This window comes from Hypanus sabinus, unplaced genomic scaffold (genome assembly GCF_030144855.1).
Source record: "Hypanus sabinus isolate sHypSab1 unplaced genomic scaffold, sHypSab1.hap1 scaffold_124, whole genome shotgun sequence".
In the NCBI taxonomy this organism is placed as follows: domain Eukaryota; kingdom Metazoa; phylum Chordata; class Chondrichthyes; order Myliobatiformes; family Dasyatidae; genus Hypanus; species Hypanus sabinus.
In genome coordinates, this window is record NW_026779303.1 from 544,658 (window position 1) to 572,655 (window position 27,998).

The 27,998-nt window shown below is 45.2% G+C and overlaps 1 protein-coding gene across 5 annotated transcripts; it reads right to left on the bottom strand.

Moving 5' to 3' along the window:
* Positions 1 to 287: 287 nt before the first annotated feature.
* LOC132386649 (oocyte zinc finger protein XlCOF6-like) lies at positions 288 to 27,880 on the bottom strand. 5 transcript variants are annotated; one of them, XM_059958962.1, is made up of 5 exons: positions 27,722 to 27,870; positions 25,267 to 25,437; positions 22,434 to 22,610; positions 11,623 to 11,748; positions 288 to 2,691 (listed from the first exon to the last, which is right to left on the bottom strand). In XM_059958962.1, the coding sequence occupies exon 5, from the start codon at positions 2,164 to 2,166 to the stop codon at positions 1,111 to 1,113; it is 1,056 nt and encodes a 351-aa protein (XP_059814945.1). In that variant the 5' UTR covers positions 2,167 to 2,691; positions 11,623 to 11,748; positions 22,434 to 22,610; positions 25,267 to 25,437; positions 27,722 to 27,870; the 3' UTR covers positions 288 to 1,110. The 5 variants fall into 5 exon arrangements, with proteins under 5 accessions (XP_059814945.1, XP_059814942.1, XP_059814944.1 ...); XM_059958959.1 differs by lacking the exon at positions 25,267 to 25,437 and having other exon boundaries at positions 27,722 to 27,880; XM_059958961.1 differs by lacking the exon at positions 25,267 to 25,437 and having other exon boundaries at positions 11,623 to 11,840; positions 27,722 to 27,880.
* Between the last annotated feature and the right edge of the window lie 118 nt (positions 27,881 to 27,998).

Sequence of the window (27,998 nt, forward strand, 5' to 3'; positions counted from 1 at the left end):
TTATGAATCGTAATGCTTTAGAAACGAATCAGCACAAATAGACTACACCTGGAACAACACACACAAAATATTGGTGGAACACAGCAGGCCAGGCAGCATCTATAAGGAGAAGCACAGTCGACGTTTCAGGCCGAGACCCTTCATCAGGACTGCCTGAGACTGCCTGACGAAGGTTCGCGGCCTGAAACGTTGACAGTGCTTCTCCTAATAGATGCTGCCTGGCCTGCTGTGTTCCTCCAGCATTTTGTATGTGTTTGAATTTCCAGCATCTGCAGATTTCCTCGTGGAGACTACACCAGGAGTCTGTTTTTGATCGTAAAACTATCTTTATTAGAATCTACTTATAATATAGTAACTTAAGCAAGATAAACAAAAGTTAACAGTGTTATGTGTATATATGTGTGTAAATATAAATCCGAAACTATTGAGCTAGGGGGAAACAAGGCTTGGAGTCTTCAGATGGTAAATTATGAAAGTTCAGTTCAACCACGGAATATCTGATGAGAGAGATATTTGTAATCCAGGGTAAATGTCGATAGAAGGCAATTATGTCGAATTCCGCAGGTTCCATGGTGGTAAAACAAGAGAACAGTCACTGTAGATTTTATCTGTCATCCTTCCAAATCCACATACTAATTATCACCCAAAGTGACTTGTCACAAGGCATATCGTCTTCAAGTGAATTACCACACCACACCCAGGCAAGGGGTAACACATCAGTGGTCTTCACAGGATACCCCAAATCAGATCCACTCCTATGGATCAAACGAGGTGACAACCACACATTCGATGTACAATGAATCGATAATTAACCCACACTTGTGGGCATAGGAAAATTCCAAACAGTGACCCTTGGCACCTATTTCCCTTGTTTCGATCCTTCCATTTTTCCTCATTCATCTCCGTCTGACTCTGAGCGTCTGTGTCCTCAGTTAAAACTGAACAAGCTGGGAGTGATGTAAACAAGCTGCAAGTCAGACTGATTCACCTTCCTAATCTCTCTCTCTCTCTCTTAAAATGACAGTCCACAGCAAACAAAACCTAGGGATTCATAACAACTGACTGGTGTGCCAGTAGTTGGGATGACTGAGTGAATCCTTTCCCACATTCTCAGCAGGTAAATGGCTCCTCTCCAGTGTGAACTCGCTGATGTCTCTGTAGTGTGGAAGAGCGAGTGAATCTCTTCCCACATTCTGAGCAGGTGAATGGCCTCTCTCCAGTGTGAACTCGCTGATGTTCCAGTAATCTGGATGAGCAAGTGAATCTCTTCCCACAGACTAAGCAGATGAATGGCTTCTCCCCAGTGTGAACTCGCTGATGACTCTGTAGGCTGGATAAATGAGTGAATCCCCTCCCACAGTCTGAGCAGGTGAATGGCCTCTCTCCAGTGTGAACTCGCTGATGTTCCAGTAATCTGGATGAGCGAGTGAATCTCTTCCCACAGACTAAGCAGCTGAACGGCTTCTCCCCAGTGTGAACTCGCTGATGACTCTGTAGGTTGGATGGATCAGTGAATCTCTTCCCACAGACTGAGCAGGTGAACGGCCTCTCTCCAGTGTGAACTCGCTGATGACTCTGTAGGTGGGATGAGTAAGTGAATCCCTTCCCACAGACTGAGCAGGTGAATGGCTTCTCCCCAGTGTGAACTCGCTGGTGACTCCGTAGGTGGGATGACTGAGTGAATCCCTCCCCACAGACTGAGCAGGTGAACGGCTTCTCCCCAGTGTGAACACGCTGATGTACCAGTAGGTGGGATGACAGTGTGAATCCCTTCCCACATTCTGAGCAGGTGAACGGCCTCTCCCCAGTGTGAACTCGCAGATGACTCTGTAAGTTGGATAACTCACTGAATCCTTTCCCACATTCTGAGCACGTGAATGGCTTCTCCCCAGTGTGAACTCGCTGATGTCTCTGTAGTTGGGATGACTGAGTGAATCTCTTCTCACATTCTGAGCAGGTGAACGGCTTCTCCCCAGTGTGAACTCGCTGATGTCTAAGTAGGCTAAATAACTCACTGAATCCTTTCCCACATTCTGAGCACGTGAATGGCTTCTCCCCAGTGTGAACTCGCTGATGTCTCTGTAGTTGGGATGACTGAGTGAATCTCTTCTCACAGACTGAACAGGTGAACGGCTTCTCCCCAGTGTGAACTTGCTGGTGAGCCATTAGGTCAAATGACTGAGTGAATCCTTTCTCAGAAATTCAACAGATCACCAGCTTCTGCCCAGTGTGGTGTGAACTGACTGATGTGTCCACAGGTCCAACTGAATCCTTTCTCACACACAGAACAGATGAATGGCCTTGCCCAGTGTGAACTTGCTGATGTACATTCAATTGTGATAACCGAGTGAATCTATTCCCACTGTCTGAGCAGGTGAACAGCCTTTCTTCTGTGTAAAATGACTGGCTTGCTATTTGGTCAAATGATCAATTGAATCCCTCCCCACAGTCTGAGCAGGAAGGATGACCGAGTGAATCCCTCCCCACAGTCTGAGCAGGAAGGATGGTCGAGTGAATCCCTCCCCATAGTCTGAGCAGGAAGGATGATCGAGTGAATCCCTCCCCACAGTCTGAGCAGGAAGGATGATTGAGTGAATCCCTTGCTCCACTTCTTAAATATCCAGACAGAGACAGCAAAACTAGCGTGTTGTGTTTGAGATTCCCGGCGACAAATTCCTTCTCGTTTTTAACCTGTGGAAAGATTTACAAAATCCATCAAAGGGTTTAGGACAACATTTCAGATGAGATTACTTGAGTTACCAAGGTTTGATTTGGTATCACACGGTTACAGTGAGGTTCAACCCAAGTTGGACAGAGAAATCATCTCCTGACTGGGCAGAGTGCTGGCATCTGGAATGACCATCAATTCCCTGATGCTCTTCGTGTCTCTATAAGAATGGGGCATTTCTGCCGTCTCCAATCTGTGCCTTGGTTCAGTTTGACTCTCTCCATTGGTATTATTCCCTGTTCCTGCTGAGCAGTATGGGTGCCTGGCCCCACAGTAACCTAAACAGTCTCACGCAAATTGTCTTTGTGGATGTGCATCAGGGATTTTCTTTTATGTGTTATTAACTTAAGGTGCTACAGTTTTAACACCATATAAAAAAATTCGTGCTGAGATGAATGGTTGGTCGGCACAGCTGTTAAAAGGGGTTAGAGTGAATTTTTGTAATATTTCAGGTTCTTGTAGAAAAGTACAACACAGAAACAGGTCCTTTGGGCCATCTAGTCTGTGCTGAACTATTTAAATTGCCCCTCCCACACCCCTACCATCCAGGTACCTACACAAACCTCTTAAATGTTGAAATCGAGCTCGCATGCACCACTTGTGCTGGCTGCTCATTCCAAACCAAGATGACCATCTGCATGAAGAAGTTTCCCCTCATGTTCCCCTCAACATTTCACCTTTCACCCTTGACCCCTGGCCACTGGTTGAAGTCCCACCCAATCTCAGTGGAGAAAGCCAGCTTGCATTGACACTATCTGTGCCCCTCTACCACAATCAAATCTCACCTCAATCTTCTACATTCCAGAGAATAAAGTCCTGACCTGTTCAGTCTTTCCTTATAACCCAAGTCCTCCAAACTTGGCAACATCCTTGTGAATTTTCTCTGAAATCTTTGAATCTCTTTTAAATCTTTCCTGTAGGTAGGTGACCAAAACATCACAAAATACTCCAAATTAGGCCTCTTTTACAAGTCAACATAATATCCATCTGTCGTCAGTATTTGGTTCTTGAAAGCCAATGGGGTAAAATCTTTCTTTCCGTCACTATCTAACTGTGATACCACTTTCAGTGAATTAAGGACTTGTATTCCCCGGTCCCTTTCTTCTACAACACTCCTCCGTGCCCGACCAGTCACTGTGAAAGACCTCCCTTGGTATGTCAGACTAAAGTGCAACAACTCACACTGGTCTGCATTAAATTCCCTTTTCCATTTCTCAAACCATTTTCCCAGCTGGTCCAAATCACACTGCAAGCCATGATAGTCTTCCTCGCTGTCCACTGCACCACCAGTCTTGGTGGTCATAAATCTGCTAATCCAGTTAACCACACTATCATCCAGATTACTGATCTAGATGACAAACCACAACAGATCCAGCACTGATCCCTGTGGCAACCACTAGACACAGGCCTCCAGTCACAGAGGCAACCATCTGCTACCACACTCTGGCTTCTGCCAAAGACAGTGTCTCATCCAATTTACTGTCTCATCTAGAATGCTGAGTGACTGAACCTTCTTGACCAACCTCCCATATGAGACTTTGTCAAGTGCCTTGCTAACATCCATGTAGACAACATCCACTGCCTTATCTTCATCCACTATCCTGATAACTTCCTCGAGAGACTCTATAAGATTGGTTAGACATGACCTATCCTGCGCAAAGCCATGTTGCCTATTCTTAATCATTCCACATCTATCCAAATACTTATATTTCCGGTTCCTGCTCATACGTTCCAGTAACTATCCCACTATTCACTACTAGTCACCACTCCGTGGGTTTGGAGATTTCCCTTGAATTTCATAGAATGATAGAAATCTATAGCACATTACAGACCCTTTGGCCCACAGTGCTGTGCCGACTATGTAACTTACTCTAGAAGCTGCCTGGAGTTTCCCTAGCGCATAGTCCTCTATGTTTCTGAGCTCCATGTAACTATCTAAGAGAGTGTGAAAAGTCCCTGTTGTATCCGCCTCAACAACCGCTGCTGGCATTGCATTCGACACATCCAACACTCTCTGTGTAAAAAAACTACCCCTGACATCCCCTCGGCATATATGTCCAAGCACCTTAAAACTATGCCCCATCCTGTTAGCCATCTTAATGCTGGGGAAAAATCCTCTGGCTCTCCACACACTCAATGCCCCTCATCATCTTATACACCTAAAAAAGGCTCTAAACATAAACAAGGAAATTATACATTGCTCTGAGGATTTGTTGGAAGTAAACAAAATTATGAGGGTATAGATAGGGTAAATACAAGCAGCTTTTTCCACTGAGGTTGGGTGGGATGACAACCAGAGGTCATGGGTAAATGGGGAAGGTGAAAATTTAATGGGAACATGTGGAAAAGCTCTTTGCTGAAATGGTCGTGAGAGTGCAGAATGAGATGTCAGCACTAGTGGAGAATATGAGCTCGATTTCACCATTAAGAGAAGTTTGACAGGTACCTGGATGGTAGGGGTATGGAGGGTGATGATCCCGGTGCAGGTAGTTGCATTAGAGAGATTAAATGTTTTTGGCATTGACTAGATGGGCCAAATAGCCTGTTTCTGTACTGAACTTCTCCATGTTTCTGTGACAGAGAAGCTGGCCAAACTTGTTTGGAAGAGAAAAGGTTGGAGTGACAACAGAGCAACAATGGCTGGAGTTTCTGGGAGCAATTCGAGAGCTGAGTAATCGATACATCCCAAAGACGTGGAAGCATTGGAAAGGCAGCAGGGCACAACCGTGGGTTAAATGAGAAACCAAAACCAACATAAAAACAGAGGAGAGGGCAAACAAAAGAGCAAAGGACCATAAGGAAGCTTTTAGAATCCAACAGAAGACAACTAAAGGAAAGTCAGATGAGTTCGGGAGTGGAATTATGAAATGGTTGTCATTAATGAGTTTTGGTTGCACCCAACAGTCCGCGGCATTTAGAGGAACGAGATATCCAGGGCCTCATTATCTCTTGAAAACCAAGATTCCCTGCACTAGTTACCATTCAACTTTTATTTTATCAGACACATACAAACTCTACACCCTTAAAATTTCTTTCTGAAGAACTCCCACTTACCAAGTTCTCCTTTGCTAAAGAACATCCTGTCCCAATCCACACTTGTCAAATCCTTGCAAATATCATAAAAATTGGCCTTTCTCCAATTTAGAATCTCAAGAGAGGTCCAGGCCTCTGCTTTTCTGTATTTACTTGGAATCTCATGATCAGTAGATACAAAGTGTTCCCATACACTAATTTCTGTCACTCGCCCTAGATCACTTCCCAATAGCTTATTGCACACTTCTACATCGGGAATTTTACATACTGATTAAGGTAGATTTGATAAGCCCTACCCCATCTAGTCCTTTTACAGCCTAGGATTCCAGTCAATAAATGGAAAGTTAAAATCATTCACTTTATCAACCTTTGTTTCTTGGCATAGTCCGCAATCTCTCTACAGATTTGTTCCTTGAAATCCCTCAGACTGTTGGGCGCAAGCAAGTCCAAGTAATGGCTACAATATCGTAATTTCATGTCCTGAGGTCTGAATGACATCTGTTTGGTGTCAAAAAAAGAACCTTGCCCTCAATGTCACTGAAACAAAGGAGCTGGCTGTAGACTACAGGAGAAATGGAGACAGGCTGACCCAGGATCTGGGGTTGAGAGGGTGAACAGCTTTAAGTTCCCTGGCACACACAACACCGAGGATCTCACCTGGTCTGTACATACTGGCTGTGTGGTGAAAAAGGCACAACAGCACCACTTTCACCGCAGGCGGTTCAGGAAGTGTGGGATGGGGCCCCAAATACTAACAACTTTCCACAGGGGAACAATTGAGAGCATCCTGACTGGCTGCATCACTGCCTGGTATGGGTGCTGTACTTCACTCAGTTGCAGGACTCTGCAGAGAGTGGTGCGGACAGCCCAGCGCATATGTAGATGTGAACTTCTCACTATTCAGGACATTGACAAAAACAGGTGTGTAAAAAGGGCCACTGTGTAAAAAAGATCATTGGGGACCAGAGTCACCCCAACCACAAACTGTTCCAGCTGCTACCATCTGGGAAACGGTACCACAGCCTGAAAGCCCGGATCAACAGGCCCAGGGACAGCTTCTTCCACCAGGCCCTCTGATTGATTAATTCATGCTGATACAATTGTACTTTTATTTATCCTGACTGTCCTGTTGTATATACTATTTATTATAAACTATTATAAATTTCACATTGCACATTTAGACAGAGACGTAACATAAAGATTTCTACAACTCATGTATGAAGAATGTAAGTAATAAAGTCAATTCGATTCAATTCACCCTCTCCACTATCTGCTGTGTCATTCTGACTCCAATCCTCCCTGCAACTTTAGTTTAACCACCCACCCCACAGGGGAGCACTAGCAAGCCTTGCCACTAGGATATTCATCCCTTTCTACTTCTGTTCCACTAACTAACAAATCCCCTATCACCCCTTTGACTTTCCTCTGCCAGGTAATTCCCCCCAACAGTTTCTAAAGTGTCCACCTGTTGTTGTGTGGGATAGCAACAAGAGTACTCGGCGATGGTTATTTAACCTCATTCCCCTTCCTGACCCTCACCCAGTTTCCTGCGTCCTGCACCCTGGGTACAACTCACCTCTCTGCTCGTCATACCTATCACACCCTCTGACGCTTGGATGATGCGGAATTCATCCATTTCCAGCTCCAACTCCTTAAAGTGCAGCTGGATATACACCTTCTACGTGAGGGCGTCAGGGACACTGGAGGTCTCCCTGCCTTCCCACCAATGTCCCCTCCAATTTGTAATGACCAGTGTGTGCAAAAACCTTGTACTGTACAATTTTTACCCAGTGACAACAACATGTGCAAACTGAATTTTATATAGAGAGGTATTCATTTCAACAGCGAGCAAGTCACTGTCAGTAAGAACTTTAATCTCCTCTGGTTGAGTCTTGATTGAGTTCATCTGCACTCTCACACAACCTATGTAACAGGTTAATGAAGGATTTACTCGCCACAGCTTTTGCAAACCACCTATTTGTGATTTTCTTGCTAAATGATGCTTTCAATTTCAGATTTCCAAATATCACTCCTCTTCTTCCCACTTGAAAATTCTCCAGCAACTCTTGCATCACCACAATACACACAGTATTGTACATAAATATTTCCCCTGAAGTCTCACCCAGGTGACTGACAGTGGTGAACTCAGTGATGGTAATGCCAAGGAATACTGCCTTTAAGGGCAGTAGTCTGTCTCCCTGGAGTCTGGCACATTTGTGATGTGAAAGCTACTTGTTGGCCAGGGCAAAGGTGTTTGATATCATTATGTAGCCAGACAGAATTGGTGGAAGCATGTTTTCACCCATCCTGATAAATCCCCAGGGTATGGCCAGGAGCTCCCTCGGACCCTGTGGGAGGCAAGAGCAGAAATTGTAGGGGCCCCAGCAGAGATAATTAAGTCATCTTTAGTAACGGGGTGGTAATAGAGGATTGGCGAATAACCGAAGTTGCTTTGCTTCTTCACATAGAACAGAGATATCTACAGCACATTACAGGCTCTTTGGCCCACAATCCTGTGCCGACCATGTAACCTACTCTAGAAACTGCCTAGAATTTCCCTCGCACACAGCCCTCTATTTTTCTATGCTCCATGTACCTATCCAAGAGGCTGTTAAAAGACCCCATTGTATCTGCCTTGACAAACGCTGCTGGCATACATTCCACGCACCCACCACTATCTGTGTAAAAAAAACCTTACCCCTGACATTGCCTCGGTATCTATTTCCAAGCACCTTAAAACTATGCCCCCTTGTGTTAACCATTTCAGCCCTGGGAAAAAAACCTCTGGTTATCCACACGATCAATACCCCTCATCATCATATGCACCTAAAAAAGGCTCCAAACATACACAAAGAAATTATACATTGAATTGACAACTTGTTAAAAGCATATAGTACCATGAGAGTATAGAAAGGGCAAATGCAAGCAAGAGCTGAGTGATCAATATATCCCAAGGAAGTGAAAACATTGAGGACACAACAGTGGCTGGAATGAGAAGCCAGAGCCAACATAAAAGTCAAACAGAGGGCAAACAAAAGAGCAAAAACTATTTGGAAGGTTTTAGAACCTAACAGAAGATGACAACAAAAAAGTCGGATGCGCTCAGTGTGTGGAATTGTGATTTGTAGTCATTAATGGATCTCAGTAGCACCCAACAGTCTGAGGCATTTAGAGGAACAAAATATCCGGGGCTTCAATTTCTCTTGAAAATCAAGGTTCCCTGGACCAGTTACCTTTCAACTTTTACTTTGGCAGGCACATACAAGCTCTATATCCCCAAAATTTCACTTCTGAACAAGTCCCATTTACCAAGTACTCCATTGCCAGGAAACAGCCTGTCCCAAACCACACTTGTCAGATCCTTTCTGATACCATCAAAATTGACCTTTCTCCAATTTAGAATTTCAACCCGTGGTCCAGACCTCTCTTTTTCCATCTTTACTTTGAATCTCATGGTATGATGTTTAATAAATTCTGTCATCAGCAGCCCTGGATCATTTCCTAACAGCTTATTGCACACTTCTACGTCGGGAATTCTACGTACTGATTAAGGGCACATTTGACAAACTTTACTCCATCTAGTCCTTTTACAGTATGGGAGTCCCAGTCAATATATGGAAAGTTAAAATCACTTACTGGAACAACCTTTGTTTCTTGGCATGGTCTGCAATCTCTCTACAAATATCTCTAAATCCCTCAGACTGTTGTGTGTAAACAAGCCCCAATAACGGCCACAATATCATAATTCCCTGTCCTGAGCTCATCTGGCTTTCCTCCGATGCTTCTTGCATTGTGATATACACAGCTCAGCACATTCATCACACCATGCTCAACCATTTGATTGCTGACTCTGTCTGAGGTCTGAACAACATCTGACTGGTGTCAAGAAAACAAACTCCCCCTCATTGTCACAAAAACAAAGGAGCCGGTTGTGGATGACAGGAGGAATGGAGATACTCTAACCCCTCTTGACATCAATGGATCTGGGGTTGAGAAGGTGAACAGCGTTAACTTCCTCAGCATAAACATCACCAGGCATCTCAGATTGTCTGTACATACCGGCTGTGTTGTGAAAAGAGCACAGCAGTACCTCTTTCACCTCAGATGGTTGAAGAAGTTGGGGATGGGGCCTGAAATCCTAAGGACTTTCTACAGAGCATCCTGACTGGCTGCATCACTGCCTGGTATGGGAACTGTACTTCCCCTAATCTCAGGAACCTGCAGAGAGTGGTGCAGACAGCCCAGTTCATCTGTAGATGTGAACTTCCCACTATTCAGGACATTTACAGAGACAGGTGCGGAAAAAGGGCCCAAAAGATATTGGGGACCCAATTCACCACAACCACCAACTGTTCCTGCTGCTACCATCCAGGAAACGGTACCACAGCAAAAAGACCAACAGGCTCCGGGACATCATCTTCTATCAGGCTATCAGACTGATTAATTCATGCTGATACAATTGCATATCTATGTTATACTGACTGTTCTATGCACAAACTATTTATTATAAATTACTATAAATTACACCACACATTTAGATGGAGATGTAACATAAAGACTTCTAGTCCTCATTTACATGAAGGATGTATGTAAGAAAGTCAATTCAATTCAATTCACCCTCTCCACTATCTGTCCTGTCATTCTAGCTCCCATTCCCCCTACAATTCATTTTAACCACATCAGCACCCCCCTCCACCACACTTGCTCTCGCAGCCGTACCACTAGGATATTAGTCCCCTTCCTGTTCTGTTCCCCTAACTAATGAATCCCCTATCACTCCTTTGACTTTCCTCTGCCAGGTAATCCCCCCTAATACTTTCTAAAGTATTCCACCTGTTGTTGTGTGGGATGGCCACAAGAGTACTTTGTGATGCTATTTAACCTAATTTCCCTTCCTGACTGTCACCCAGTTCCCTGTGTCCTGTACCTTGTGTGTAACTCACCTCTCTTCCTGTCATATCTATCACCCCCTCCAACTCCTGGATAATCTAGAATTCAACCATTTCCAGTTCCAACTCCTTAAAGTGCCGGGTTACAAGCTGCAGTTGGATGCACATCTTGTAGGTGAGGGCATCAGGGACACTGGAAGTCTCCCCTCCTTCCCACCAACGTCCCCTCTAATTTGTAATGACAAGTGTGCACATAAATCATGTACCGTGTATTTTTTTTACACCAGTTTCTGTGTTGTACATAAATATTTCCCCTGAGCCCTCTCCAGATGACTGACGGTGATGAACTCGGTGATGGCAATGACAATGAATATGAAGGGAAGGGCAGTAGTCTGTCTCACTGGAGTCTGGCACATTTCTGACCTGAAAGTTACTTGTTGCCCAGGGCAAAGGTGTCTGATATAATCATGTACCCAGAGCGAATGGGTCAAAACATGTTCTCGCCTGTAGAAAAGTTCAGAACAAAAGGAGGTGGAACAAACAACACACACACAAAATGCTGAGGAACTCAGCAGGCCGGGCAGCATCTATGGAAAAGAGTACTAATGCTGAGTTCCTCCGGCATTTTGCGTGAGTTGCTTGGATTTCCAGCATCTGCAGATTTCCTCTTCTTTGTGATGGGAGGTAGAACAAAGGTGATTTTCTCAACTGCTGATGTAAAAGATTTTGTTCCCTTTCTCCGAGTTCCTCATCCTTGCATTTAGATAGCTGGAGCTCAGCTCTGTCTGAGAATCCATCGGTTCCCATTCCCTCATCAGCCGGGAGCTCCCCGGGGCCCGTGTACGGATCGTGGGGCTGAGAGAGAGGGAAGAGGGCAGGACTGTCCCGGGATTGTTGGCCACGGTCTCCGGATTTCACAGGAATCACTCTGAAGTCGGTGTTTAAGATAAAAACACGGAGAATCGCTCTTACCTGTAGCCGACATTTTCAAGGCCTTCTGTGCACTGCGCGCATGCGTGATACTCGGGGACGTCCTCAGCCTGACGCCTGCGCATTTCATCGGCGCTTCAGCGCCGGCAGAATTCTTAACGCATGGCCCTATGGGTAATCACGATGCCATTAAACATTTCTGCAAGCACCGGTTCAAAGTCCATACCTCATTTTTTTCGTGTGTATAGAAAAATCTGCAGCTGTTTTAACGCAGAAAGCGGTTTCCATAAGCAATATACTCAATATCAATGTGTATCTAAGTAAAATGCAGTTATAAAACACAGGAGATTCTGCAGTTGCTGGGAATACAGAGACGCACACATACAAAATGCTGGAGGAACTCTGCAGTTCAAGCAGCAACTAGGCAGCGGAGTACACAGGCTAGGCATGCTGAAGGGGCTCGGTCTAAACGTTGCCTTTTTATGCCTCTCCACAATTGCTGCCTGACTGTTGATTGCCACCAGTATTTTGCAGAAATTAACCACCTTTTTTTTCGATCAACCAGTTTCCAAATGTTTCTAATCTTTCTTTTGCTGCCACATCCTGCTGGTCTGATTCCTCTTCCTCCTCTTTGCAGCCCTAAAGTCTGACTCAATCTGGCAGCTCTTTGGTTTCTGACTCTACACCATCGAAGATTCACTCGCTAATCTGCTGTCAGACTTTAGAGGTGCATTGTGTTAGGAGACCGCAGGTTCGTTTACTGTGAGTGTCCCTTTAATTGCCTGAGTGAGGTGGGTCTGTGACGTGAAACACCAACGGAGGGAGAGAGAGAAGGGGAGGGGAGGGGAAGGGAGGAGAGGTGGAGGACAGGAGGGGAGGAGGGGAGAAGGGGAGAGATAGAGGAGGAGGGGAGGGGGGAGGAGGTGAAGGGGAGAGGGGGAGGGGAGGAATGGAGAATGGAGAGGGGGGAGAGAACGTCAAAATCACAGTGGGTTTATCGTCTTATTCAAACCGGAGAAAATCATGCAGGTGTATAAGGTCATGAGAGGCATTGGTCGTGTGGATAGACAGAGGCTTTCCCCAGGGCTGAAACGGCTAACACGCGGGGGAATAGGTTTAAGCTACTTAGAAGTAGGTACAGAGGAGATGTCAGAGCTAAGTTTTGTTTAAGCAAAGAGCGGTGTGTGTGTGGAATGCACTGCCAGCGACGGTAGTTGAGGCGGATACAATAGGGTCTTTTAAGAGGCTCTTAGATAGGTACGCAGAGCTTAGGAAAATTGGTGGCTATGCGGTATGGTAATACTAGGCAGTTTCTAGAGTATGTTGCATGGTCGGCACAACCATGTGGGCTAAACGTATCTGTAATGTGCTACAGATTTCTATGATTCTATGAAATTCAGTGGAAATCCTTCCTCCCACAGAGTAGTGACTAGTTGCAACCTGTCATTTCAGGGTGAGTGAGAAGGGAATGGCCGGGGTAGATTTTGATATTCTGATATGGAACAGAAACATCGGCAGGGACTTCTCTGGTGAGAAACGGAATTTGATACAGAAGTGATTTATCTGTCACAGATCCACAATATTAAACATCAGTCTAGTTTAAGGCTAACATCAGCAGAACAGACTCCTCCAATGCTAAGTGACCAGGGTTCAGTCCTGGGTGCGATGAGCAGCCGCAAGAACTGCAGAATCTGACAGTAACAGTCCCTCATGAACCTGCAGCTGCCTTCAGTCACCGTGATGGTTAAACCTTTCACACGGAGCTGATTTGAACTTCCTCCCTGATGTGAATTTGCTGGTGTTGCAGCAGCTGGGATGAGTGAGTAAAACTCTTTGCTCACTCCGGACAGAAATGTGGCCTCTATTTACTGTGAACTCACCGGAGCATCACAAGGTGGGTTAACTGAATGAGTCTCTTCGCACACACGGAGCAGGTGAACAGCCGCTTCCCAGTGGGAAGCTGTTGGTGTATCTGCGAAGGCCGACTGAATCCGTTCCAAAATGAGAGCCAGTGAAGACGTCACAGTGCTCTGAACGTCATGGCGATGTATCCAATCAGATCACGGACATGGACACGTGTTCGAGCTCTCCTTGTAGCGAGTGGGGCGCTGTCTTCTCCAGCATCTCCGCCTCCACATTCAAGGATCAGTGGCATTCAAGCGCTGGTGAACTGACAGATACAGCGGAGTGAGTGTCGCTTTAAGTGCCTGAGGGAGGCGCGGCTGTGACTTCACAAACGCGCAGCAGCAGAGACAGAGAGACAGAGGGGAGGGGAGAGAGGGAGGAGAGGGAGGGGGGACAGAGAGAGTGAGGGAGAGAGCGAGAGGGAGAGGAAGAGAGTGAGAGTGAGAGAGACTTCAGCTTGTCACTGCTACGCCCAAAAGATTGGGTTGATCATCGGCACGCAGTGCACAACGGATGTCTGGATGTCACTTCGTATAATCCATATGTGTGGATTTGTTGGAGTGTCCTGTGGTATCACTTTTGTTGGGCCTTGCCTGGAATCAGGGTGTTCTGTGGTAACCACTTGACGATATTCCTGTCACTGTCACTGTCACCTGGTGATCTTTCTAAGTGGATTTCGGAACTAATCGACGGATAAGATCTTCGGCGACTGTTTTCTCGTTTACCCAGCGTGGAATGTGTGTGGAATTCTTCGTAATTGCCTTCTCTCTACGTTTTCGTGAGGATTTACAAATCTCTCCTCTCACTCACTTATTCCGTGGATTACTGAACTTTTCCAATTTACCATCTGAAGACTTTTAGCATTGTTTCCCAAGGTTGATAGTTTAGGAGCTATATATACGCATAACACAGTTAATTGCTGTATTTTTCATTCAATCTTTTAGATTTGGAGTAGATACTAATGAAGAGAGTGTTTTTACCATCGAAACCAGACTCCATGAGTGATCTGTTGCTGCTGGTACGTAACAATTGCAACAACCCAGCTGTCTGAGGCACAGTCCTTTAAAATTCTTGAAAATGACCCAAAACATTGAAAAGAGCGGGGAAGAAGGAGTTTAACCAACTTCGTCTGGAGCCCTGAACAACGTCACAACCACCGTGAGCTCATCCTCTTGTTCAGCCTGGAGAAAATCATGCAGGAAATTCATGCAGGTGTATAAGATGATGAGAGGCATTGGTCGTGTGGATAGCCAGAGGCTTTTTCCCAGGGCAGAAACGGCTAACACAAGGGGGAATAGGTTTAATCTGCTTGGAAGTAGGTACAGAGGAGATGTCAGAGCTACGATTTTTAAGCAAAGAGTGGTGTGTGTGTGGAATGCACCGCCAGCGACGGTGGTAGAGGCGGATACAATAGGGTCTTTTAATAGATACATGGAGCTATGCGGGAGGGTAATTCTAAGCAATTTCTAGAGTAAGTTACATAGTCGGCAGAACATTGCGGGCCAAAGCGTCTGTAATGTGTCGTAGATTTCTATGATTCTATGAAATTAAAGAGAAATCTCCTATCCCACGGAGTGGTAACTAGTTGCAGCCTGTCATCTCAGCGAGAGTGAGAGAGGAACGGCAGGGGTAGATTTTGATATACTGATATGGAACAGAAACACTGCCGGAGCCAGATGGGCCGAGTGGCCTTTCTAGTGTACATTGTGAAGTCAATTCAATTCAATTCACCCTCTCCACTATCTGTTCTGTCATTCTGGCTCCCATTTCCCCAGCAACTTATTTTAACCACCACACTCTCCACCCACACTAGCACTAGCAAGCCTTACCACGAGGATATCAGTCCCCTCCTGTTCTGTTCCCCTAACTAATGAATTCACTATCACCCCTTTGACTTTTCTCTGTCAGGTAATCTATCCTCCCCACCCCAACAGTTTCTAAAGTGTTCCACCTGTTGTTGTGTGGGATAACAACAAGAGTTCTCTGTGATGGCTATTTAACTTTATTCCGCTTCCTGACTCTCGCCCAGTTTTCTGTGTCCTGCACCTTGTGTGTAACTCACCTTTCTTCATGTCATATCTATCTCCTGCTCCAACTCCTGGATGATCCGGAATTCATCCATTTCCAGTTCCAACTCCTTAAGGTGCAGGGTTACAAGCTGCAGCTGGATGCACACCTTGTAGGTGGGGGCATAAGGGACACTGGAGGTCTCCCCACTTTCCCACAATGTCCCCCCTAATTTGTAATGACCAGTGTGCACATAAATCATGTACCGTGCATTTTTTTGCCCAGTGACATGTGCACAGTGAATTTTATACAGAGAGGTAATCATTTTCACAGCGAGCAAATCACTGTCGATAAATACTTTGATATCCCCCGGGTTTGATGGAATTCATCTGCACTCTCACACAAACTATGTAGCAGGCCTGTAACGAGTAATGAAGAATCATCTCACCAGAGCTTTTGCACATTGTTCATATGTGGTTTGCTTGCTAAATTATGCTTTAAAAAGTCAGGTTTGCAAAGATTACTCCAAGTCTTTCCACTTGCAAATTCTCCAGCACCTCTTGCATTGTCACAATAGACAATAGGTGCAGAAGTAGACCATTCGGCCCCTCAAGTCTGCACCGCCATTCTGAGATCATGGCTGATCTTTCACTATCAATACCCAGTCCCTGCCTTGTCCCCATATCCCTTGATTCCCCTATCCATCAGATATCTATCTAGCTCCTTCTTGAAAGCATCCAGAGAATTGGCCTCCACCATCTTTCGAGGCAGTGCATTCCAGACCCCCACAACTCTCTGGGAGAAGAAGTTTTTCCTTAACTCTGTCCTAAATGACCTACCCCTAATTCTCAAACCATGCCCTCTGGTACTGGACTGTCCCAGCATCTGGAACATATTTCCTGCCTCTATCTTGTCCAATCCCTTAATAATCTTATATGTTTCAATCAGATCCCCTCTCAATCTCCTCAATTCCAGCGTGTACAAGCCCAATCTCTCCAATCTCTCTGTGTAAGACAGCCCTGCCATCCCAGGAATCAACCTAGTGAATCTACGCTGCACTTCCTCAATTGCCAGAATGTCCTTCCTTAAACCTGGAGGCCAAAACTGTACACAATATTCCAGGTGTGGTCTCACCAGGGCCATGTACAAATGCAAAAGGACATCCTTGCTCTTGTACTCAATTCCCCTTGTAATAAAGGCCAACATTCCATTTGCCCTCTTCACTGTCTGTTGCACTTTCTCATTCACCTTCATTGACTGACGAACTAGGACTCCTAGGTCTCTTTGCATTTCTCCTTTACCTAACTCTACACCGTTCAGACAATACTCTGCCCTCTTGTTCCTGCTTCCAAAGTGGATAACTTCACATTTGTTCGCATTGAATGACATCTGCCAAGTATCTGCCCACTCACACAGCCTATCCAAGTCTCCCTGTATTCTCCTAACGTCCTCTTCGCATGTCACACTGCCGCCCAGTTTAGTATCATCAGCAAACTTGCTGATATAGTTTTCCATGCCCTCATCTAAATCGTTGACATAAATCGTAAAGAGCTGTGGTCCCAATACAGAGCCCTGTGGTACCCCACTAGTCACCTCCAGCCAGTCCGAGAAACACCCATTCACTGATACCCTTTGCTTTCTATCTGCCAACCAGTTTTCTATCCATGTTGAAACCCTGCCCCCAATGCCATGAGCTCTGATTTCACTCACCAATCTCCTATGTGGCACCTTATCGAATGCCTTCTGAAAATCTAGGTACACAACATCCACTGGCTTACCCTCATCTAACATCCTTGTTACACCCTCAAAAAACTCCAACAGATTAGTCAAGCATGATTTGCCCTTGGTAAATCCATGCTGGCTCAGCCTAATCCTATTACTGCCATCAAGATGTGCCACTATTTCGTCCTTAATAATGGACTCAAACATCTTCCCCACGACTGACGTTGGGCTAACGGATAGTTCTCCGTTTTCTCCTTCCCTCCCTTCTTGAAAAGTGGGATAACATTAGCCACTCTCCAATCTTCAGGAACTGATCCTGAATCTAAGGAACATTGGAAAATGATTACCAATGCATCCTCAATTTCCTGAGCCACCTCTCTTAGAACCCTCGGATGCAGACCATCTGGACTCAGGGATTTATTAACCTTCAGTCCTACCAGTCTACTCATCACAGTTTCTTTCCTAATGTCAATCTGTCCCCTCTGATATTCCTCTGATATCTTATGACCATGGCCCATCCATACATCTGGGAGATTGCTTGTGTCCTCCCTGGTGAAGATAGATCTAAAGTACGCATTAAATTCTGTTGCCATTTCCCTGTTTCCCATAACAATTTCTCCCAATTCATTCTTCAATACACACAGGTAACACCAGTTTCTATATTGGACATAAATATTTCCCCTGAACCCTCCTGAGGAATTGAGGATATATAAAAAAAAACCTATGTAACCTATGTAATCTCTGGCTAAAAGAATAATTGGGACTGAATATGAATATTTGAACCGAAGTAAACACTGTCTTCAGTGGTTAGCTAAGGCAGGCTCATTGCCAGTTCTCTGTGGCTTGCAGAGAGACACACTGAGAGCTGATAACATTGTATACTGTACCGTTGTTAGTTGATACCATTATACATTCTACCCTCATTTGAGTAAGGGGCGGAGGACTCACTGATAAGGACAGGAATGAACATCTGTTTGTAATTAAGTCAGGGCTTTGCAAAGGGAATAAGTGGACAGTACATCCATCCATAATTAAAACCTCAATATAACAAACTCTGTTATCTAAGTAATTAAGATTTGCAGCAACACACTTGGTGGGCATACCAGTTCAAATAACATCTTGAAATAGTGATGCATGGGGTGTACTGTGTATAAATACACGGCTGTAACCTAAGTCAGTCGACTTGTCAGATAGTGGCAGTGCTTACGTGCCTTCCCTGTGACAACTGGGGCTCAAACTCCTGCAGGAGAATGTGCAATAAACTGTGGTGTCGATAAGAAGCTTGTATCTCGAGTTTTATTCAGATTCAGCTTTAACATTTGGCATCATGATCAGGATCTCTATCTACAGAGCACTGAGAAGATGGGCTGAGTAAGCAGCTGAACCACTCTGGGGACTGTGGGGACTGACCGGGAGCCCAATAGGTATTTTAAATTTGTCGCTCACTGTTAGTTCCTTTGGATGTATGGTGCCTTGCCCAAGGCTGATCACATACCTTGACAGGATCGGGAAAAAAATCTGTTGGGAGACTAGTATAAGGTAGGCAAAAATTTTACCAGGTGGGCAGGAGGCAGTATTGGATAAAGTTTACTAAGTGGCCAGGAGGCGGTACTGGGTAAACTTTACTAAGTGGGCAGGAAGCAGACATGTCAGGTAAATTCATCAATTGAGCAGGAGGTGCCTGCTGGGTAAATTTATCTGATTGTTAATTGAGCTGGAGGCTTTGTGCCTGATAAATTACTTAGAGATAATCGGTTAATTGTAGTCGATTGATACGAGTGTGCCAGGAGCAGCCCTACACAACTTTGTGTGAGAGTTTTCCGGACGAGGAAAATGATTTTCAAATGTTCAGTGCAGCACTGAGTAAGAAATTGGGGAACAAAATGTGGCCTCGGACGGGGGGGGTGGGGGGGGGGGGGGAGCCTGGGTTATTACGTCATGAGAACAAGCAGTAAATCTGATATGGAAAAAGAACTGAGGAAAGAAGTGGAAATCGTTGAAAAGGAAATGGAAGGAAAAGGCAGATGTAAAATGGAAGTTTGCCAGCTATGCCACTGATGGCCTACTGGCTTCAGAATTGGACTTTGAGGCGAGAGGTCTCGAGTTCGAATCCAGCTGACTCCCTTGCACACTTTCATCCGTGCTGGGTTAGAGCTGGTGATCTCTTAAACAAAACAACTCACCCAGCAGAAGGCAATGGCAAACTACTGCTGTAACTTGCCTTGTACATGATTTCCCAACACCGCACAGCGGCGTGGAAGGAAATCCTCGGCTAACTGGAAAAAGCTCCGGATGTGACATACGTTTAAAGTGGAACAGTATATTATCAGCAAGCTGGAGGAATAATGGAATGGGATAGAGGTATGTACTGCAGAAGGAATGCCAAAGGTTGGGAGCTGCTAAAAGTGGAGCGTGAATGGGTGGATGTGACTTGTGGCCTGCTACGGCAGTTTCACAGGAGACCAAGCCTTTAAACTGGGGGGACAAATACCCATTATTAATGACTTACTGCTCCAATGCTTACCAACTAAGTTAGCCAACATTATTAATACAAATAATATGGATTGGCCTGACAATGACCGAAATCGAATGTGACGAGCTTCGACATATTTTTGGGACCCAACTTTCGAATCCCGATCAACCCCGAAGGAAACTAATATTCTCCCGTTTGATTCTTACTAAGAGAGAGAGGGGGGCAGAACTATTTGACTATGCAGCATGTTTACACTTGTGTTTATATAGCTCACAGTTTGTTTTATTTAAGCAAGGACAGTCACAAACACAGTCAGGCAGAGAGAAAGAAAGAAGATGGAAGGTTCGAAACAAAGGGCCTAGTGGCCAAAGGCCACTGTTTGGACTCTCCTATGCCCACAAGGTGGGTTGACTATTGATCCAGCGTGTACTGAATGTGTGATTGTCACTTTGATCCATAGGAGTGGATCTGTTGGTTTGGGAGTATCCTGTGAAGACCACTTGTGCTGACCCTTGCCTGGGTGTGGTAATTCACTTGAAGAGAGTACCCCTGTGACCAATCACTGTTGGTGATAATTCGTATAATCCATATGGGGATGTTGTTGGAGTATCTCGCGGCTACCACTTTTGTTAACCCTTAGCCGGATTCGGGTGTGTTATGTGGTAACCACTTGTGAGAAGGGATATTCTGTGGAAATCACTGTCGGTAATACTTTGTGTGTTGGATCTGGATTGGGAGTACCTTGTGGAATCTACCTGTGTGTCAACCCTTGCTTGTGTGGTAGTTCCTTCTGAAGACAGTACGCCTGTGATAAGCTGCTTCTGGTGATAATTTGTATGTAGATTTAGAACGACAACGGATAGAACCTACAGCGACTGTTAACCTGTCATTTATTCCATGGCTGAACTGAACTTTCATAGTTCACCATCTTAAGACTTTAAGCTTGGTATTCCCTGAGCTCAAAGGTTTGGGAGTTATATTTACACGTATGTGTACTCATAACACTTTTTAACTTTTGATTATTTTGCTTAATTTGTTATATTATAAGTAGATACGAATAAAGAGAGTGGTTTTAACATCAAAACCAGACTCCAGGTGTGGTCTATAGCTGCTGGTTCATTTAAACCAATTGGGTACGTAACAGTGCTGCTCGTGTTTATGTCTTTAAGAGGGCTCACCCCAGCACCCGGGGGCCCCCATGTTAACACCTTTCTGTCTCTCTGTCACACCTATGCCAAGCAGGTAGAACCAGGGGCCTGCTGGGTTTGTGCTGAAATTCCTCGGTATGGTAAAAGTATGATTCAAATGTCAGTAATCCTGCTCAACTAGAGTGAGGAACTATCTGCCTGGGCTTTTTCAAATAACACCCGGGGAAGAGAGTGAGGAACTGTGGTCCAGTCTGTGATGACCGTGGCTGTCAGTGTTTTGAGGGATGGTGTCTCAGGGCCCCACCAAGCGGAACTTCCTACGCTGGGAAACATGCATCCTGGCCATATCTGCAGGAGCCCAGCAGCCGAGAGGAATAACTGAGACTGAGCGATTTTTGATGATAGTTTTTCTCTCCTATAGCGTAGCCAGAAATTCATGAGAGATAATCAATTTGGCTATAAGAACTTCAGGAGCTGGCCACAATGCTGCAGGGGCCCTGTGACAGAAACACAGGCCCAAGTAACAGAAACATCCATTGAAATGATTGCAATCTGGCAAACAGTCGTACAGAATCGTACGACTTTAGATTTTATCCCAGCTGAGAAAGGGGGAACCTGTGCTATTATTGACACAGAATGCAGCACCTATATCCCTGATGAGTCTACTAACGTTACATCCCTCTCCAAGCACACTGCAAAGGAGATTGACAGCATCAAGAAAGTAGGGCACGATTTACACGGGTTCACCGAAGGGTTGAAATGGTGATCTTCAAAGGCCTGTAAGGTAATATGTGGGGCAAAGTCCTAATCCTATTTCCTAAAAGTTGTACATATCATTGTTATAATTACTGATGTATGTTGTTTTTCCCCACTGAGAAGTCAAAGCTGTACTCAGTTGCTTTCTCTGTAAAAAAGTTACTGCTTTGTTGATCATGTAATGATCTAAAGAAGGGAATGATAAAGTATGTAAAAGGGTTAACACTTCGTTAAACTATAACAGCCTGTTTTTCTGAAAGAAACTCCTGATGATCAACAGATGTACTAAGCCATGCTGAGCCATATTTCTTTTTGAGGGTAGCGAGCTACGGTTTCAGGATGCTTATCTCCTTGTGCACTCATGTGTAGAGATAGGACAGCATCAGTCTGTTCTGTGTGTGTAAGCCATTATGACTATTTTGTAATTTGTCTTTAGGGGCTGTCACAGTAAATAACTTTGGCTCCATCCGGTCTTGTGTGGGGGAGTATCTGGACAGATACATCTAATGTGTAAGGGGAATTGGTGGATAGGGTGGGAGCATTCACAGTCTGTTCCTGTCTGAGTGACTAACTGAGTAAGCCCCGGGCGCTTGGAACAAAGAGTTTGTACCGTACGGTCTCTGAGTGACTTTATCCAGATTCGACTTCCACTGAATGGGAGTGGTTTTAAAGGGCTGGGCTGCTGGAAGCACATTACCAGACCGGGACTGATTGCAACTGGGTCTGTCAGAAGCATAACTGGTTCTTCTGGGCACATTCAGTTTCACTCCAGCTATTTCCTACCTTCCCTTGTACAGGTATGTAATGTCCAAAGTACATGTTTTTGAGTAAATGAGACTCACCAAACTTTCTCCTGACTGAATCACTGGGAAATCCGAGTCTCTTGATGCAAAGTTGGTCTCTCCAGTTGCTGTTCTCAGTCCTCGGGCCAATTCACTTGTTGCTGTTCCCTCGTCTTCAGCTGTGGTTTGCTTCCAGTTGGGGTTTTTCTTCAAATAAACTTCTCACCGCAGGTCTAACTTTAACCAGAGAGATAATGAAGTATGTTAACATTAAAAAGGAGAACCAAACATTTCTGCTGAATGTTACTAAGAACAAAACTCACTGAAATTTAAATGTTGAAGGCAGATATAATGATCTCAGTGAACAACCTTCTATTGTCCCTCACACATCACAAAACGATATGGGATAAGCAGGAGCCATCATACAGTCAGGAACAGAATTAGGTGATTTGATCCATCTGGTCTGCCCCACCATTTAACCATGGCTGATTTTTATTCCAACACCATATTCCTGCCTTCCTCCTGCAATCCTGAGCTATGCACCAATCATGAATATATTAATTTCTGCCACAAATATACCCAATGGCAGCCTCAACCAACCTCTGCGGCAACAAGTTCCACAGATCAGACATCCTTTAACCAAAAAATTCTTCTCATCTCAGTTTTAAAGGGGAGCATCTTTGTTCTGAGACTGTGATGTCAGATCACAGACTCCCCGTCTAATGGAAACATCCTCTCCGTGTCCACTGTGTCCAGGCTTTTCAGCATTCAGTAGGTTTACTTAACCATACATCACTCCACCACTCCCACCGTCCCTCTGAGCTCCATTGAGCACAGGTCCAGAAACACCAAACGCTCCTCATACATAACATCGATTATTCCTGAGATTATTTTTGTAAACCATGTTAGCAGCAATTGTACTGAACACATTTCCAGGAATAAGAGATATATTGATACCAGGATAATTTACAGGGTAAGTTGAGATTTCTTTATTTTTCTACTAGCACAGAATGAGCCATTTCCATTTCCAGGTTAATTTCAGGAAATATAAACCATTCCAAGGTAAATGTAATGAAAAGAAACTAGAATTATCAGAAATTCTCAGCAGGTAAGGAACAGCTTTGGGAGAGGAACAAACTTTACAATTCAGGGTAATAATGTTTTGTCAGAATGACCAAGCATTTTCAGTTTTTATTGCAGATCTCCAGCAACTTGGGATTCTGCCTGATTTCCACCGAGTGACAGACAGATGACAGTGAGGGGGGGATTTCGAAGCACTGTTTGAACACCAAACTCAGGGTCTATTTCTACTGTTGTAAACACGGAACAGCCCATTTACTCACAACCTCTCCCTGTGAGGATGGAATGGGAACATCCTCTCCTCTGATTAGCAGTCATTGCTTCCAAAGGAACTCCAGAAACAAACATCTTATCCCAGACCAGAAATACTCGATCAACACCTCACAAGCCCAAGCAGCTCAATCCCCGGGTCCACTTTCCCTGGATCAAAAACTGATATCCCAGGACCCAACCTCACAGAGTCACACAGCTTAATCTGCCACTCATCGACCCGGAGAGTCTCACACATTGTCCCCACATCTCACACAGGGTAGTGCAATCCGGGATTTCCCCACAACCAATGTCCAGCTGCTCGAAGAAGGACATCCATCCAGCCTCATCTGTAGAAGCACTAAGCAAAGTCAAAGCCCAAACACCAGCAGTTCCATTTCCCTGGAATGCTGATCACAGGACTAGAGCCCAAGCACCAACTCTCCCAGAACTCTTTGCTGACTGTAATATGATGAAGTGTGTCAGGCAGTCACAGTTCACAAAATAGCACTCCCACACCAATGCACAACAGAACTGGTACCTGATGACCCTCTGGTTTTCCAGCTGACAAGAACTGATTCTGGAAATAACTCAGTGAGGCCGAAGGTGTAAAAGAATACCTCACAATGAAAACAAGAAAGATTGCCGATATATATCATTGAAGAGGTGTGATACAGGGTGGACCAAGTTTGACCCAGATAGTTGATGCATGTCACTGAAGTTGGTGGGAGAGAGACTGAACAAGATGGGCAGGGAATGAGCAGATAGAATGAGGGGGAGAAGAAATCAAGGACGATCAATTAAGGTTCTCCAGCAATACACAGATACTGAATTAATAGTACACACTACTGTATAAAGGATCTTAAAATGACAGTTAGAACAAACAACAAGAACTTTGCCATATATACTTTGAACCCTCACCAAATTTTTCTCAACACATCTTAGAAAGTTCAGACACTTCATGCTTTTCATGGTAAATGCTCTGCCCATGACTGCGAGGAACAGCAAAGACCTTTGGATCCAGATCAGCACAACACAGAAACCATTCTCACACTAGACTTCTCAGTCCCACAGGAAAGCAGGTAGTGAAATCAAAGATTCCCACTGCCTGGGACATTCTCTTTCCTCACCCACCCCAGTCCGGGAGAAGACACCAGCCAAAAAGCTCAAAGACAAATGCGAGGAGGCTCAGGAAATGAGACAAGCTGGGGGAAGTTAACGGGACTCAGTGGCCAACATCAGATTCCCCAACACAACATGGAGGAAGCATCACCTCACATCCGGGGACTCTGACCGCACACCACATGATCTTGAGTCACAAACCAGAGGGCGAGGTAGATCAGTGTTAAACAGGCTCATGTGTCCTGTTGGTGGGTCTCCCATTTCAACTCTGTGGTAATAAACAGCCTGGGCTCCTGGTTTGGATCGTTCAATACAGATTAAGTGACATCTACATATTTTTGAAGAGCCCAGATATTTGGAAAATAAATGAGTAATTGGCCCTCAGTTCAGCACTCATGGCTAACGTTGGATCTCCCCACTCGGGATCGGTCTCAATACTCACTGATGGGAAAACGATATCTTCGGCCCGCAGACTGTGATCTGATCCCTGGCTTCCTGACCCAGGAGGGGAGGACCCTTTCCCAATCCCACAGACGATCCGCTTCAGCACTGAGCAGAAAGGAAAACACCACCCAACCGGAGACAGTGAGCATGCGCGAAGAGTTAGTTACATCTGTGGATAAATGGGAGGGGCAAACAGGATCACGTGACTGGTGGGGTCTCCCCCCCCCCCCCCCCAGGCAGAGTCCAGCTACCAACCATTCTGTGGAAAGAGACAAACTTGCCATTTACATTTCGTCTCCCCATAAGTGTATTAGATATTTGAACTCTCAGGAAAAATATATCATCTGTCCACACAGATTCATAATCAGGTTTATTATCACTGTCATGTTGTGTAAACTATGTTAACTTTGCAGCAGCATTTCAATGCAATACATAATTTAGAAGAAAAATAAAACAAAATAAAATAATTAAAATTACAGTATATGTATATCTGGGACCATTGCTCACTGTAATTGTTATAAATGACTTGGATGAGGAAGTGAAGGGATGTGTTCGTAAATTTGCTGATGACACAAAGGTTGGAGGTGTTGTGGATAGTGTGGAGGGCGGTCAGAGGTTACAGCTGGACACCGAAAGGATGCCAAACTGGGCTGAGAAGTCACAAATGGAGTTCAACCCGGATAAGTTTGAAGTAGTTCAACTTATTAGGTCAAACATGATAGCAGAATATAGCATTAATGGGAAGACTCTTCACAGTGTGGAGGATCAGAGGGATCTTGGGGTCCGAGTCCATAGGACATTCAAATCTGCTATGCAGGTTGACTCTGTGGTTAAGAAGACATATGGTGCATTGACCTTTATTAATCGTGGGATTGAGTTTAGGAGCCGAGAGATTTTGTTGCAGCTATATTGGACCCTGGTCACACTCCACTGTGCTCAATTCTGGTCACCTCACTACAGGAAGAATGTGGAAACCTTAGAACGGGTACAGAGGAGAGTTACAAGGATGTTGCCTGGATTGGGGAGCATACATTATGAGAATAGGTTGAGTGAACTCGGCCTTTTCTCTTGGAGTGACGGAGGATGAGAGGTGACCTGATAGAGGTATACAAGTTTATGAGAGGCATTGATCATGTGGATAGTCAGAGGCTTTTTCCCAGGGCTGAATTGGTTACACAAGAGGGAATAGGGTTAAGGTGCTGGGGAGTACATAGAGAGGAGATATCAGGGGTGAGTTTTTTTAGTCAGAGAGTGGTGGAGAGTGGTGTAATGGGCTGCCTGCAACGGTTATGGAGGTGGGCATGATAGGGTCTTTTCAAAGATTTTTGGATAGGAACCTGGCGGCACTGGAGAAAAAACTAACTTAGAAAAATAAAGGGCTATGGGTAACCATAGTATTTTCTAAGGTAGTGACATGTCAGCACGACTTTGTGGGCTGAAGGGCCTGTACTGTGCTGTAAGTTTCTATTATTCTATGAATAAATTAAAAATTGTGCAAAAAGCAGAAATACTATATATTTTAAAAGTGAGGTCGTGTTCAAGGGCTCAATGTCCATTTGGCTATCCGATGGCAGAGGGGAAGAAACTGTTCCTGTATCACTGAGTGTGTGCCTTCAGGCTTCTTTAACTCCCTCTCTGATAGTAACGTTGAGAAAAGGGCATGCCCTCGGTGCTGGAGTTCCTTAATAATGGACGCTGCCTTTCTGAGGCACTGTTTCTAATCCTTTGGTAATCTTCTAAACGTCTATTCAGTCTCAGCCCAGCCGGCACGGCTCCAGAGTAAACAACACAAGTTTGTCCAGCCTCCCGTTGTAGCTCAGGCCCTCTATTCCAGGCAGTATCCTGGTAAACCTCTTCTGCGCCCTCTCCAAAGCCCCGACACTTACTGCCCAGTGCACAAGTACGGGAAGGTACAGGTACAGAGAAACCCTGACTGATAGCAGAATCACAGGCAAGTACATTCAGATAACACACGGAACACAAATTATACAAAATCTCCGTCAGTGTCAATATGGAAATATGTTTTACTTCATCCTGCTAACAGGACCAGAACAACAGGGGCTGAGCGGCGGCTCATCTCAGACGGTTCGGTGTGAAGGTCTCACAACCCGGACCGACCCCGGCAGATTCTGTGAAGGAAGCGAGGCGAGGCCGCCAGTTCGGGAAAGTTCATCCCCTCCCCCTTCAGGATTCACCGATCACCTTGTGTTTCTCTCTCCGTCCCCTCCCCCACCTTTTATTCTCCAGTCCTGCCGAAGGTTTTCGGCCGGGAACGTCGACTGTACTCTTTTCCTAGATGCTGCCCGGCCTGCTGAGTTCCTCCAGCATTTTGTGAGCGTTGCTCGCATTTCCAGCATCTGCAGGTTTCTCTTGTTTGAGTTCGGAACAGTTAAAGGGACTCACTGCCCAACATCAGATCCCCTACGCCACTCGCGACCGGCTTCAACACTCACCAATAGAAAATCGTAGGTTTCGCCCCGCAGAGAACCATTCGTTCCCGGCTCCCCACCCTGGGGGCGAGGAACCCCTCCCGATGCCGATCCGCTTGAACAAAGAACGGAAAGAACTGAGCGTGCGCGATGTCGTCAGCCCGTCATCAGGGCGGTGGGCGGGGCCTAGGAGTCAAACCTGCGGATGCTGCAGATCCGCTGTGAAACTGGATCACGTGATGGCCGGAGGGTCTCCCACGTGACCCGGTGACTCCGCTCCTCGCCCCCCACACGCTGTCCA